The sequence below is a fragment of the Festucalex cinctus genome, chromosome 18 (genome assembly GCF_051991245.1).
Source record: "Festucalex cinctus isolate MCC-2025b chromosome 18, RoL_Fcin_1.0, whole genome shotgun sequence".
Taxonomy (NCBI): domain Eukaryota; kingdom Metazoa; phylum Chordata; class Actinopteri; order Syngnathiformes; family Syngnathidae; genus Festucalex; species Festucalex cinctus.
Genome location: NC_135428.1, coordinates 4,626,353 through 4,642,481, shown reverse-complemented (window position 1 = coordinate 4,642,481; position 16,129 = coordinate 4,626,353). Strand labels below are relative to the sequence as shown.

Below are 16,129 nucleotides of genomic sequence, written 5' to 3'. Positions count from 1 at the left end.
AGAAGTCCGTAATAAACAACTACATGCAGCATGCAACAGTGGAATGATGGATCCCAAAAAAAAAAAAAAGTGTTATCTTATAAAATGTACGGTGATCAAAATAAATTATTACGTTATGCACCCTTAAAATAGCAAGCGTTTCGATTGGAGTATTTCTTAAGTACAGTATAGTAAGATATTCAAACAAATTTGTTGAGATGTGCAACAGACAATGATTTCCGAAAATTATGTATATAGAATTCAAGTTAACTGCTGAAGCTTTTGCACATATGTTTTCTTCTATTTATATCATTAATATCAATCTCAAGCATGATTGATAATGACTTTCTCAGCAGGGACAAATTAAAGGCAAAATTGATACTTAGGAGGTTGTTTCACATCATTTGCATTTTTTACGTATAATTTAAGAACATAATTAATTACGGTAATATCGACTTGAGTTTAAAGACAAAGATGACCCAAAAATTGTCAATGCAATATGTTCTATGCAGCCCCACTAGTGTAAACATGGCATTATTATCAATACTGCATTCATGGAATATGAAATAAGAAGCAAAATCCACCCTGTTTTTATCCACCTCAGAGGGCGCCCATTTTGCCACTTGCTCTGGACTGAAACGGTTGTACAGGGTTCAGGTAATAACTGCTTAATCGTGTTTAATTAAATTTAACGTTATTGTTTGCAAGACAATAAAATTGTATTCAGATCAATCTGCTAACAAATAGCAAACTTATTTACATCTTGGATGTCCGGAAAATCCAAACGCAACACCCGTTGCGTTATGGATTTTACTAGCCTGTGATTATGCCCAAAGTTTGTCTTTCAGGCAAATATAGAAATAAAAACTATTCTCATGTCGACTGGAAGTCGGTTTTACAATTAACAATCACGTCAACAAATGTGTAACAAATTCAACCCGAAGCAGACATCAAACCGACGGCATGAAAATGGATTTAAAAAAAAAAGAAAATGAAGTTGCCTCGCGCTTCCGGTGTTCATGTTGCAAAGGGACATTGAACGCAGCATAGTTACGCCATAGCCAATGGAATCGCAGCTCAGTCTGAGAGTCAAAATTCAGGGTTAATATTGTATATGACACTGCTTGGTGGCTAAGCTAGCTAGCTAGCTAGCTAGCGCCCCGGCGCTGATGATGTTGCTAACTCGGGGTCAGACTTTCCGAGAGCGAATAAACATGTTTGCTCCAAGCAATGGAGACGCCAGTTAAGGGTGGGTGAATGAGGATGCGGGCTTCCCGGTCATCACTGCGGCACAACTATTAACCTTGATGCTACCGGCCGCTTCCTGCAGGCTGCAGCGAGCTGCAAGTTTGTCATCCGCCTCAAGAGGAGGAGGAGGAGGAGGAACTGGAGGTTTGGCTAATTTGCTAGCTGAGGCAGGGCAAGGCCCGTACATGTCTTCCTCTCCACTTACAGCCAAAGGCAAATCTAGCAGTTCATGTTTCGCCAAGAAGTCAGTGTGACGTCTTTCATTCCGTCTTGTTCGTATCTTTTCCACCACGAGAGGAGGAATATGTCAAGGTACAACATATACAGCCTGTTAGATTGGGTCTACGGCGGGGTGGACCCGAAGTTTGAGGGCAACGGGGGCCCAGAATGTGCCGCCTTCCTCGCGCCCCAGCAGCGCATCAGTGAAAGTCTGGTGGTGTTTCTCATCTCCGTGGTGGAGATCGGCGTGGCGTTGAAGAAAATCAACATCTCCAAAGAACTCAAAGTGGTGGGGAGAGAGTGCATCAGATCAAAAGAGGATAGTCTAGGCAAGAACTTGTTGCTCGTTGCACTGTGCATGACTTTTGGGGTGGAGGTGGGGTTCAAATTCGCCACCAAGACCGTGATCTACCTGCTGAATCCGTGCCATGTGGTAACCATGATCCAGGTAAGGATGACACTCGGTGACTCAAGTGGTTCAGCAAACAATACGAGAAGCAAACACTGCTCCATATAATGCAATGCGTCAGTCAGTAACATAACTAAATGTAGGGGTGTGAATTGCCTCGTACCTGACGATTCGTTTTCAAGGCCGATACCGATACAGATTATTTGTAGTCAAGTTGGCCGATAACCGATATTTCAAGCCGATATTCATTTGCAGTAAAATGGGGAGGGGGGGGGGGAATTCTTTCAAACTATATATAATTTCTCACTGAGTAACAAATTCATGTGAATGTAGCTCATTTGGGGTTTTTGTTAGGGTTCGTAAAAACGTTTCAAAAAGATTTTTGCGGTGAAAAATTGTGTGAATATGTTCCAAATGTGTTTACGACAAATAAAAACTGACTGCGAACATCTTACAAATCCTGATGAAAACCCCAAATTCGCTACGTTCGCAAGTATCCCCTGCTCAGTGAGCTTTATCGGCCTTCAGATTCAAAACATGGCCGATGCCGATATTTGTCAAAATGCCCCGGCCGATTATCGGTCTATCCCTAGTGTGAATTGCCTCGTACCTGACGATTCGATCCGTATCCCGATTCATAGGTCACGATTTGATTCGATACCGATTAATCCCGATATGAATTTACAAGTCGATTGTTGTGTGTTTTTGTTTTTGTTTTTTTACTCAAATTTAGAAAATACTATTCAGTAAACTTGTACACTGTAAGATTTGTATGAAGTTGTATTATTTATTGATCTGAAACTTCAGTTTTATAACTGCATTTAACAAACAGGTTGTAACCTTTTTCATGTTAGAACAGCATTGAAATAAAATATTAAGACTTAATGTTCCATTAATATAACATTCTTCTATGCTTAAGGTGTGAACCCTAAGCCGAAGTAAGATGTTTTGTTGAATATTTTTCCATCAAAAAACTGATGTTAAAAAAATCGATTCGACTGCCTATTGAATCGATTCGAGAAATGCCGAATCGATTTTTTTAACACCCCTAACTAAGTGCATTATTGTATTCGATTTACCCTGTTGTGTGCCTTCTGTTGGAGTTCCTCCTACTCCAGCGTGAAAGTTTTCACAAACTTCACTTGCACTCTTTTGCAATTTCTCTTTGTCAACTTCCTTGTCGTAAATGGAGCCCGTCTGAGTCCTCTCAAAATTCAGATCGCCAGAGGCCTTTCTTTGTCTCATCAAAATAGATCAACTGTAGTTCATAACCTGACAATCCAGAATATCCCTTCTACTGTTCCTTTGTTTGGTTTGTAGGTGTTGGATAACGAAGGTGAGGTGTAGTTTGTGCCATCGTATTATTCACACGTGGATAGCAATGCCACACAAATTTATACATTGATTTGCTTTTGCCTTGCTAATGATAAAGGTTGTCGGGCCTGTTCTCAAGCAAGTCAGCACTTTTGCTACGATCACAGTTTTCATTGGTTCCTACCTGATTGCCTGACCTGCACGGGACATGATTGCATGCCATTGTGAAAAGTTCATGCGCATAACCCTGTACAATGCTAAATGAAGAATGTAGTTAGAATTTGATTGAGATTGCACATGGTGAAATATTGAAGAACCATAATAATAAGCCTACGCTTTTAACTGAACTTTTCCACCATGCTGTACTCGTCAGGTTTTTAGACGTTGATCCTGTCTCATGCAAACGAGCCAATGTTCCCCCCTCCCCGTTCAAATTGCAACCTTACAAGTTTTACACGGAGCAGACACAAGAATCCAGACAGGTTTGCCTTCCTACTGGTTAGTTTGTTGTTAGTTCATTTGTTGTTTCATGTTTCTGAAATCAAATCCCCTTGTAGCGTCTTTGCATTTTAGTTTGTCTCAAATTGAATGTAAGGAGAAAAGGTCCCAGGTAATCTATCGCCATAGAAAAGTCGAATGTCAACTCTTTTGGGAACAGACTTGTGTATATGTCTGTGACACATCTTGTTGACGTCGTGCATTGCTTATGAGTTATAGCCCAGTTTGTGAATCTTTGCTTAGAGTTGTTCATTTATCGCATGAATGGGATTTTCAGGAATTTCACTCATGACTTGTTATTGGCGCATGTGTGTGGTTGTGTTGTCATGGCAAGTGAGCCATCATGCGGTGACTGTAAATTGGAATTTTGCAGAATGGTCAGATGAGTTGGCGCTCAGCTGTATACAATACATATGTGGATAAGTTGTTATACAACACAGATTCCCATAGGAGGTGATATGAATCTGATTAGGGATGTAACGATATTCAGAAATATCACAATACGATATTATCACGATACGATAATTATCAGGATATTGTGGGGGTGTTGGCGATATTTCAAAAAGATCACAATATTGTATTGTAAAAGAGCACATAATAAAAAAAAAGCACAATATTGTGCTTTTGTACATAACAGCAATGCATATAAACCACCTACAATCACTAATAACAATAGTGAGGCACTTACTTGCTAATGCAAGCACACATCGATCGCTTCACAAGCAAATTAGGTTCCCCTTCATCTGACAATTAACAGAGATTTTAAACATAGAAGGCCAAAACATCCCTAATGGAAATTAAATGGCACTAATAAACTAGCCACTAGAGGGTGCTAGAACTGCACAAATGGAAATCAACCTGACTTTTTGAACAGATGTGTTCCTTTTTAAATATTGTGAACATGACGACGACGATATTGTGGCAGTTTTAATATCACGATATCGCCCTTATCGTGACATCCTTAAATCTGATTAAAGTGGGGATGCATCTCATCTGGCAACACGCATTGCAACTTGCGAGAATTCCCTTTTTACCAACACAATCATGAATAAGTACTTTTTGAAAAGAAAAGTGTCTCATGACTTGTGTGTCACCAATATTTTCTTTTTGCTTAGTTTTTGCAAGCTTTCACTTTGAGTGTGCTTCATGACGAGTCACGTTGTTATCAAGTTTTACATTCAGCAACAGCAAGTGATCACAATATCAGCTTTATCTGTCAAAAGCGCTATCCGTATATACACTATCAGCTGTAGTAATGTCATGGCCACTAGATCTCAATTGTGCTGATTCATCCATCCATCCATCCATTTTCTTGACCGCTTATTCCTCACAAGGGTCGCAGGGGCTGCTGGCGCCTATCTCAGCTGGCTCTGGGCAGTAGGCGGGGGACACCCTGGACTGGTTGCCAACCAATCGCAGGGCACACAGAGACGAACAACCATCCACACTCACACGCACACCTAGGGACAATTCGGAGCGCCCAATTAACCTGCCATGCATGTCTTTGGAATGTGGGAGGAGACCGGAGTACCCGGAGAAGACCCACGCGGGCACGGGGAGAACATGCAAACTCCACCCAGGAAGGTCCGAGCCTGGACTCGAACCGGAGACCTCAGAACTGGGAAGCGGACGTGCTAACCACTCAACTACCGTGCCGCCCTGTGCTGATTCAACTAAACGTAATTATTTTATGACAAATGAAGATTTTTTTTTTTTGTATTTTTTATTTTATTTTTTTTAATACAGCACATTTTCTTTTTATGAATGTGATATTTTCCTGTCATCATTAAAACCTTTTCAGCTGTAAGTTAATCATAGAGGACCTGGTCAAGTTTGAACTCAGTCCAGATAGATGATTTATCGTATCAAAACAGCCTGCAATCTTTTTTTTTTTTTTTTTTTTTTTTTTTTCTCTCAGAGTGTGGTGTCATCGTTCAACAGGCAGATTAAAGTGGGCAAAATATAAAGGTTAAAGGGTAGGAAGCACAGCAACACGGTATCAAAAATGAAGCACATTCACTCATTCACATGATTCACATGTTATTGAATGACAAGGTGTGCCCAAACCTTTGACTGGTGCAATATGTCTGCAATATGGATTTAAAGAGACAGAATACCTTCAATGTACAGTTACAGACATTTAACTCACTCGGAAAATATTTTATTTTAAAAATATTTTTATTATTATTATTAGTAGTAGTAGTATTAGCCTCTGTGATTTTTTATTTATTTCTTTTTTTTGTGGTTCAGCTTATGTTACACATTTTCAGGATGAAATTTGTGGTACTTTATATAAATGTGTCCATGTTCAAATGGCAACTTTTGTACAACCTGACATTTTAGGTAGTAGGGGTGTTAAAAAAAAAATCGATTTGGCAATATATCGCGATATTACATCGCGCAGTTCTCGAATCGATTCAATAGGCGGCTGAATCGATTTTTAAACTTCCATTTTTAATGGAAAAATATTCAACAAAACGTCTTACGTCGGGTTAGGGTTCACACCTTAAGCACGGAAGAATGTTATATGAACGGAACATTAAGCCTTAATATTTTATTTCAATGACTAAGACTGAAGTTTCAAGTGAATAAATAACACATTTTCATCCAAATCTTACACTGTGCAAGTTCACTGTTTAGTATTTTCTAAATTTGAATAAAAAATAAATAAAAAAAATCACAACAATCGACTTATAAATTCAAATCGGGATTAATCGGTATCGAATCGAATCGTGACCCGTGAATCGTGATACGAATCGAATCGTCAGGTGCTAGGCAAGTCACACCCCTATTAGGTAGGGGTGTGTAGACTTTTTATATCCACTCTAAGTGTCTGATCGTTCAACTATTAGGAGCAACGTCAGCCGCAGCATGTTGTGAAATATTGCTAATCGCTATTTTATCAAAAACCAGAGACGCGAGAAAAAAAAAAAAAAAAAAAAAACAGAGACGCTCGCATGGCATTAACCGCGAAAGAGAACAGAAGCCCAAGTGTGCAGGTTTTAATTGTAAAATTAACAGAGGGACGCCGCTATTAAAGTTAATCGTGTCGCTAATGCTACATCAGCAGCGCCACGGATAGTTTGCCAGTGCTCACACTTGTGGACAGAATGCGGCTAAATTGTTTACGGGAGATGCTGAGGAAGTTGGTTGCTAGTTGTTGAGACGTTGGCATGCCGCTGAGGTGGAAACCATTTGGAATCTAAGCCAAACATTTTATTATTGGGTTGTCAGACGTGTTCTCCACAGAACCAAAACCTGCCTTCTGGGATGTGGTGCTGTTCGACCGCGTGGTTTGGTTCGTCCGCCGAAAACTAGTTCGTCAGCAGAGACTATATGCTCGCCAATTTAATGTTCGTGAGGCGAAAAGTTCGTGAGCTTAAGCGTTCGCCAGCCGAGGTATCACTGTATATATTTTTCCCAGGATGCATTGCGAGGCGCAGTTACTGATAAGGACGTTAAATCCTTGTCATATCTATTTGTGTTACCAGTAATGGAATTTCTGTCGTATTTAACACATTTTATGTCTGTGTGTGATTACAAAAAAATAATTAAACAAAACGTAGTTTAAGTTGTGTTATAAAATAATGACATCCAGGACGACAATTCCCCGTACAAGTTGCATTGCTCATCTGAGGACTGCTTGTGAAATTACAAATTCATGTTTTGATTGTGGCCGGCTGATTAATTAGTCCGACATTACAATTTTTTTTTTTTTTAACTTTATAAAATCATCTCGCGGGCCGGCTGATTAATTAGTCCGACATTACAATTTTTTTTTTATTTATTTATTTTTTATTTTTTACTTTATAAAATCATCTCGCGGGCCAGCTGATTAATTAGTCCAACATATTTTTTTTAATTTATTTATTTTTTTTTTTTTTAACTTTATAAAATCATCTCGCGGGCCAGCTGATTAATTAGTCCGACATTAATTTTTTTTTTTTTTTTTTTTTTTTTTTTAAACTTTATAAAATCATCTCGCGGGCCAGCTGATTAATTAGTCCGACATAATTTTTTATTTTTTTTATTATTTTTTTTTACTTTACAAAATCATCTCGCGGGCCTGATCCGGCCCGCGGGCCGTATGTTTGACACCCCTGACATAGCGCGTACATTTGCGCAAATGCCTCCTCACGCAAAATGTGAGACCCTTACGAGGGAGAGGCTGACGTTACATGCAAATCCCTGAGCTTCCATTTTGTCTCCTCAGCATACGAATGAATCAGCAACCGTTTTATCCTGTAAGTGAACATGCGCAAAAATAATATCACAACTTCATGCGGCGGCAGCAGCCCAGCTCGGGATTAATGCGAGTTATCACATTATCCCAATCTGGCTTTGCCACGCATCATTTGAAACAGACAGATTAGCCTCACCCCCCCCCAAAAAAAAAAAAAAAAAGAATTCTACTACTTTATACAGCGTATTAGTTCCTGATAAACGTGTCAGCAGTGACACGCGAATCTTTAAGCAGTCAATTTCTGAGCAGACAAGCAAACATCTCTACTTAGTCAAGACCTTCTTACTGAGAAGCAGCTTGCCTCGTCATTTGCATGAAATCCATTTCAGAGCGTAATCTCTCGTGTGAAGGAGAAGAAGAAGAAGAAAAAAAACGGCAGCAGAGATGAAGTCACAAAAAAAGCCCAGACCTCAACTGGTGTCATGTACAGAAGCGTGTTGCTACCTCGTGTAGTGATGCAAATGTCGCTAACGCTATTTCAACAGGATCTGACTGAGCCTGAACCGTTAACAGTTAGCGTACTGACAATTTATGCAGCACATTTTTCAGCTTCTCAGCACGAAATACTTTATTTTTAACTTTCATGTTCTTGTTGCATTTATCAAGCACTTGTTAAAAGCCATGTTGTGTTCCATATTTTGTGACTTTGTTTGTGTTTCTGTTTATGCAGATCTTTCTGCTGGCCTGCCCACCATGTAAAACTGCAATGGTTGTCTTCAGGTAAGCTAACCTATATACTTTAGCATGCAGTGTTGTCACTAGGGGGTGTGCCAAAAAATCAATTCATAAAATAATCGAGATTCTCATTTATTAATCGAATCGATATTAATATCCAAAAATCGATTTTATTTAAATTAGAAATGAAGAAGAAGGGGAAAACGCAGTTGTAGCCCACTTGCTGTTTTTGTGGAAAAGGGCACTTGGAATACAAAATTAATAAATGTTTAAACAAAAAAAAACAAAAAAAAGACACTTTAACGTCTCTATTTGTCATTTTGTCTTGCAATGCAGACTGGAGTAGCTCATGACAATGTTGTGCATATCTGTAAATTGAAGCAGAAATCATTTGCTAATCAAATCATTTTGAATCGAAAATCGTGTGAATCGAGAATCGAAAATCGATTCTGAATCGAGTCGTGGACCCAAAAATCGTAATCGAATTGAATCGCGAGACAGTCAAAGATTCCCAGCCCTAATTGTCACGATTGAATATTTTTAGAAACGATTAACCTATCGATTACGCAGTTGATTAATCGACTAATCAGATTCATTTTAATTTTGCATTAAAGTGTATTAGGAAAGCATTTTTCCCCCTGATTACTGTTAATTAACCAGTGATTGGTGTTTATTTCATCCTTCAGATTTGTATAGTGATTAAAAAATGGTGGCGGTGGGGGGGGGGTAATTGAGTTCTATTATATTATAGGGCCCAACCAATATTTATTTTTTGAGGCCGATACAGATTTTTAGCAGAAAAAAAAAAAAACATATCTATCACTAAATAGCCTCAAAGAATATGAATAGTAAAAATCGTGATGGCAATTGAAGCACATTACCGGCTCAAGTTGAATCAACACAAACCGAGCAACTTCCCACCCACTCGTACTGGCTGCGTGAATCGGAACAAATAAACTCAAGCGCCAAGTGTGCAATGCAGAAATGGATTTGCAGAAGTGGTAGATGGGCTCAGTTAGTGTGCATTTGTGGGTGAACGTCGCGCTGGCCGAAATCAAATCTGTGAAGTTCACTCATGATGACCTCCGGATTGTAATCACGTCAGCTGATTGTCACGGTTGCTCGTTTGTATTTGTAGGCTGCAGGTCCATATGTTGAATGGTGCTCTGTTGGCTCTAATGTTCCCTGTGGTCAACACCAGACTGGTAAGCAAACGTTGTGCTCATGCAAGCTTGCCCTCTCCGCATCTGTTGTCGTCTCACGTGTGTCCGTTCCTCAAGCTTTCATTTCGTGGAGATGTAAAGATTAAAATGCAACTGTAAAAAAAAATGGACGTTTTTAATATTGAAATTAGGGCTGGATGATTATAGAAAAAAATAATAATTACTATTATTTTTGATTGATTTTGTGCTGTTATTTTGTGCTATTTTGTGCTGTCATGTGAAAATGTCACTGTTGGTATGACAAAAAAAAAATAAAAATACTTGGATATTTGTATCCTTCAATTTTGAAGAAAGTAAATTTTATACAATCCATGAAAACTTTGCTTTTAACTCATTTGCTCCCAATAACGTATAAATAAGTTTTTTTAAATGTTACAAGTGTCCCAAAGACGTATTTATACGTTGTGGTTTTTTTTTGTTTTTTTTATGCTAGAGCATACAGAAGGCTTTGATGCAGCCTCTCAACTGCAAAGAACGGTTGCAGAAATTGTAGTTATTACACAAACGGCCAGCAGGTGGCAGCAGAGCAAAAGAGATCAACCAGGGCCATCTAGAAAAAAAGCTCAATTACTTACAATTTTAAATAGATTTGTGAAAACTGATGAAACTTAGCTCTCTTCTAATGCTCATTGCTGCAAAACGGAAACAGATAGAAACAAAGAAGAGAGTTTAATCTTTCTTTTGATAGGTTCCATACTTTTATAGCAAAAGAACACAATATTCTGTGGGCCTTGCAAAATCAGTCAAAATCCCGTAAAACAGCCGGGATTGCGAAATGTGAAAATGGCTGGGAGTGAATGAGTTAATGTGAAATTAATTTAGTAAGAAAGTAAAAAAATAATGTTACTGCGCATTTTGGCCTCATAGGGGCAGTGTGGTGCCGTGCATCCATGGTGAACGTAGTTACGAGCAGAACAGGAGAATGTTGCAGTTGAATTCTATTAAAATAACTCATTTTTCAGATGTTTTGTGCATTTTGAGTAGTGTCACTTTACATGTGGGCATGTGTTTCAACAGCATTTCTGTGCGCATATTCGTTATTTGAAGGACTATCACTCCCGAAGTCGACGGTAACGTTTCCGGTAGCATTTGAATGGGATCTTTCATTAGCGGTAGCGCTAGGCTAGCGATGTTTTAAAAACGAAGCACGTTTGGATTTAAATATACAGTGGATGTAATTCTTCTTGCCGCGTGTTTAGTTTTACAGTTAACGCCAACTGGGGTGTCCGTGAAATATTTTAAAGGACGCTTAGGGACGGTAGAATCACGTCGAATCGCTCCGGGTTTGCTACAAGCAACGTGGTGCATTCAGGGTACTTTCACAATGTAGGGAACTTGTACGCACCGTGCCGATTAATCAACCAGCCGTACATGAAATTACAGTTTTATTTGTACTTTAACTCATTTACTGCCATTGACGTATATTTATGTCAGTGGAACGGGATTGACTTAACTCATTCACTGCCATTGACGGATACACACGTCAATGGCAGCGAATGGGTTAACGATATATAAATAACGGAATGTAAATGTGGCCTATGTGTTTATATTTAACGTGTAGACTCTGTTCTTTGACCTTTTCAAACCTTCACCAGTCTAATCTGCGCGCCGACGTTACATCCGCTTTCGCGTCGCCGCAAGTTGCTGTATCATGGCAGACGATGATGTCATTCCTCCTCTCCGAACATTTGTGATTTCCGCTCTTTGGTGTCTCCTCAGCTGCCATTTGAAAAGGAGATTTACTACATCCAGCACTCCATGCTGTATCTGGTGCCACTTTACCTTTTCAGGAAAGGAGGTAAGGCGTTGCCCTCTGCCTGCATCATCCCTCCATTGACGCCAGACTTTGTTCTCGTCCGACGTCAGTGCCAGCGTCGTCTGTGTCGGTTCAACCGTATTAGCTGAACTTCTCCGTGTGCTTTGTTTATGTCCCCTTTCACCTCCTATAAAGGCGACCGTCCTGCTTATGAACAAATGTTTTCAGGCTTCACTCAACATTGATAAGATGTCCAGCGGAATCTCATAACCATTTGCAAGAGCTGCTTGGAGCGTCGCCGTTATTTTCCGTTAATTAACCTTTAGGGAGGCTCAAGCGACATGAAGGCATGTCTATATCGAGCGGGGACATAATTGTGCACCTCACTAAGAGCAGCTTTTTGTGCCGTCTTAAGTGGGAGTGGGAAACTTTTTGTCGAGATAACACCGCCAGGGATTTAAATTTGTTCTAGTGAGAGTGATTTAGAAGTACAACGTTCGCCGGTCGGGCCTCATCATTGGACCAGAATTATTTTTTTTTGTGTGTTCCCTCACATAGGTGAATTTCTGTGAAGTAGAGGTCGTTAAAAAAAAAAAAAAAAAAAAAATCGAACCCAGGCTAAGAACCAGTGTTCTATTTTCGATTAATGCGCCAAAAAAATCAAACCCAGACTAAGAACCAGTGTTCTATTTTTGATTAATGCGCCAAAAAAAAGAAAAAAAAAAAATCAAACCCAGACTAAGAACCAGTGTTCTATTTTTGATTAATGCGCCAAAAAAAAAAAATAAATCGAACCCAGGCTAAGAACCAGTGTTCTATTTTTGATTAATGCGCCAAAAAAAAAAAAAAAAAAATCGAACCCAGGCTAAGAACCAGTGTTCTATTTTTGATTAATGCGCCAAAAAAAAAAAAAAAAAAAATCGAACCCAGGCTAAGAACCAGTGTTCTATTTTTGATTAACTCCCCAAAAAAAATAAAATAAAAATCGGAGACAGAAGGCGAGGTCAATTATGCGGAATTTGTTGCTGCTTGACAGCTATGTTTATCATCTCTTTTTTTTTTTTTTTTTGATTGTAAATTACGACAAATAAAACTTGAAATAGATAACATTTAGACGTATAGTAACAATCCATTACTGTATGAACAAGTTATGCTACTGTGGCTAACATCGGCTTGTTTGCTATGCTAATGCTACCTTTAGTATTTTGTGGAAGCTGGAAGTCTTTCCACAAAAAGTGGAAAAAAAAGTGAGTTGGGAGATTCAATTTCCATTCAATTTAGTATAGTATGGCAGTCATACTAAAAAAAAATAATAATAATAATGATAAAAATTTATTTAAAAAAAAAAAAGAATATACAGGTAATTAATTTTTGTACACTGAACTATAAAAGTCACCCTATAAAAATATGAATATATATTAAAATATACAAATGTTTTTGACTGGGACTGTTACCTGGTACCTACATTGTAGCTGCAAAATCTGTTTTGTTTTGTTTTTTGTTTGTTTTTTGGTTGGTGTGTGCGTAATCAAGCCAATGTAAAACAAGACCACATGATACCGTGTAGTCTTTTATTCACACTAATAAAGAGAAAACAGGAAAAGCCATTTTGACACCACATCCTCTCAACTGCAACTGCAGTCTTAAAAACTAGTCAAATATGGATGAATTGACTTTTTTTTTTTTTTTTTCTTCAGTACTTTACAAACTCGACGGGTCCTGCCTTGATGCATTTCTTCTTTTTACCCTCCGAACACAAATGTATTTTGCGTTTCTGAATGTTTTCCCTTCATAGGTGTTTACAAGCCTGAGCCTCTGGGGGACATATGGTGGGCGCTGCTCTCCACAGGCATCCTTTTCCTCTATCACTTCCTCTTCTTGCAAGTTCTTGGCCTGGTAAGAGAGAGACCCCTGCTGGCCGACTGCCATAGTTCAATTGGTTGCTCTTGCCCGACATCCATTTTAAATCACATTATTATTATATCCATACCATTTTGTATGATTATTCGCAATCATTCCTTTGAGGGGGGGGTAATCACATTATGCCGACTCCTTAACCTTAACTTTTTCTTTTTTTTTTCCCCCCTTTTCCTGAATTTTCGAACCATGTGGTTCTGCTTTATAGATGTTTGAACAGATTCTTTTTTCTTTTTTTTTTGACAAAATTAAAATAAAAAAAAGAGTGAAATCAGCAACACATTCTTGCTTTTTACCCCAAATATTGTAGATTAAATTAATATGGTGTTTTATTGCAGTATATTTGAAAGATGTATAATAAATTATTATTATTATCCATCCATCTATTTTCTTAACCTGAAGGGTCGCGGGGGTGCTGGAGCCTAACCCAGCCGGCTTTTGGGCAGTAGGTGAGGTACAGCAGGGCAATTATTATTATTATTATTATTATTATCATTATTATCATTATTATTGCTATTATTATTATTATTTTAGATTTATTTATATTTCATTTTTTTATTTTTTTTATTATTAATTAATTTATTTTATTATTATTATTCATCATTATAAATGATTTAGTTTGTTTAGATTTATTAATATTTTATTTTTATTTTAATTATGTGTTTATTATTATTATTATCAGCAGTTATAAATTATTTATAGTTTTTTGTCTGCCCAGGGGGAAAAAAATATAGAAGTAGTATTTTCTTATAAAGGTTTAAAATAATACAAGTGTAAAATACATGACATATGAAATAATCATTGGTCACCAAGAAACAGCAAAAAGATTGTGACATGTTTTTCAATAACACTTAATAATATAAAATTTTGGAAAAATACGAATATCTTGCCACTGTTTATGGCGCGAGTTTTGCACTCGTAATTGTGGACAGGTCACTTCTTTAAAAAAATAAATAATAATAATAAATAAATAAATAAAAATTGTAATATTGAGCTCATGCATGCGATGCAGCATTGCAACCAGTTTGAGAATTTAAACTTTAATATGTGTTCATGACGCGGTAACCTTTCTCCTCTCCTCCAGGTCACCGAGGTGAATCTCAACAACATGCTGTGCCCGGCCGTGTCCGACCCCTTTTACGGACCTTGGTACCGCGTGTGGGCGGCGGGCCACCAGACCCTCCTGACGCTCGTCCACGGGAAGGTTCTGACTCTGCTCTCGCAACACACGGGCCCCGTGTGCCGACACCTGCTGGACACGCTTCGGCTGCGCGGCAAGAAAGTCGACTGAAGCGCCCGTGCACGCCAGCCTTTCACTCTCAATGCCTTTTAGGTTGCTTTTTAGTTACCACGTTAGTCCTTTTTTTTTTTTTTACCGTACACAATCCCACGTGTTCTTTTTAATGTCGGCCTGTATATGTACGTTACTTGCACGCACAAAGCTATGTGAATATTTTAGGGTTGCTAGTTGGCTGTGGTGCTGCTCAAGTCCGCCTTGATATCTAGAATCATTTTTCCAGAAATATGCAGGAGATAGAGTCATTTCTTATGCTGCCTTTTTTTTTTTTTTTTTTGGCCCACCACTGATCTGCTGTTGTCACTGTTTTTCATGTGGTGGATGTACAAGGTCATATGTTAGTTTGATGTATCTGCCATTTTATTTGTGTGCGTTTTTGTTATGCGCTGTAAAATGTGAATTTACGTCATAACCTGGTGAAGAGTTGGAGGGCCAGCAACGATCTGTTATGTTGAAACAAAAGAAGGGAAAAAAATATTTGTAAGTCAATGTGCTTTTTTTTTTTTCCCTTTCCCTATCAGCCATCCTCTTCATTCAAGTTATGTGATAATAAGGGAATATTAACTGTTCTTACTGGAATTTAGAAGGGAACTGATCAAGATGTTCAAGTCAAAAATTTCGAAACATTAGGACCAAAAAAAAAAAAATCAATTGTGCCATGTTTTTGTGCAAAATCCTACTAAATTCCAGTGCAAACATTGAGTCATTGTTGAGATGAATGAGGATTTGTGGGATTACTCTGGGATGTCCTCTGCCAAGGAAGTTGTGCTTTTGTCGGATATGTTGTCACGTTTTGTCAGGAGAGAAAAGCTGCACTCGTCGTATGGTGAAACTTGAATGCGCCTGTTGATATTGGCAAGGAATTTGTCAGACAGTCCGCCAACACAAACCCCAATTATCTGATAATCTGCATGAGGTCACTTTGGGTATTTATTGACATTTGAAAGAAAGTATTAATATTTCAGCTGTCACGTTGCGTATCATTTCAAGTGTGTGTGTGCGGATGCATCGTTGTAGCATATATACAGTCCGCGTATATTGTACTTCAATGTAAAGAAGGGATGTTTTTCTACTATTAAGGGATTATGTTGGTTCTTAATTAAAGTTATTTCAGTTGACCAAGGTTTTTGTTATGGTCTTTCTTATCAAAATTGAATTATGATTATGTGCCAATGTTTGGGAGTTTTACACCAAAATAGTAACTTTTCTTACGCAGGGGAACAATTTGACGGAAAACGTTAGATTTTAATGCTAATTAAAATGAAAAAACTACCGTGCTTTTTTTTTTTTTTCTAGTACGTTTTCTTCTTCCACAGAGAACCTAAAGTGGGGGTAAAAAAGTTAATCACAT

At 38.2% G+C, this 16,129-nt stretch overlaps 1 protein-coding gene across 1 annotated transcript; it reads left to right on the top strand.

Annotated features, from left to right (window-relative positions):
- The first annotated feature begins 1,096 nt into the window (after positions 1–1,096).
- Positions 1,097–15,896, top strand: tmem164 (transmembrane protein 164). Its single transcript, XM_077505560.1, has 6 exons — positions 1,097–1,894; positions 8,581–8,630; positions 9,724–9,790; positions 11,528–11,606; positions 13,360–13,460; positions 14,566–15,896. The coding sequence occupies exons 1-6, from the start codon at positions 1,457–1,459 to the stop codon at positions 14,770–14,772; spliced, it is 942 nt and encodes a 313-aa protein (XP_077361686.1). The 5' UTR covers positions 1,097–1,456; the 3' UTR covers positions 14,773–15,896.
- Positions 15,897–16,129: the final 233 nt, after the last annotated feature.

Bases quoted from the DNA above. Each gene is read 5' to 3' on its own strand.
- tmem164 (XM_077505560.1), top strand. From the start codon at position 1,457: ATGTTTCGCCAAGAAGTCAGTGTGACGTCTTTCATTCCGTCTTGTTCG. The intron at 8,631-9,723 runs GTAAGCTAACCT...TTGTATTTGTAG, and splicing joins ACTGCAATGGTTGTCTTCAG to GCTGCAGGTCCATATGTTGA. The intron at 9,791-11,527 runs GTAAGCAAACGT...GTGTCTCCTCAG, and splicing joins CTGTGGTCAACACCAGACTG to CTGCCATTTGAAAAGGAGAT.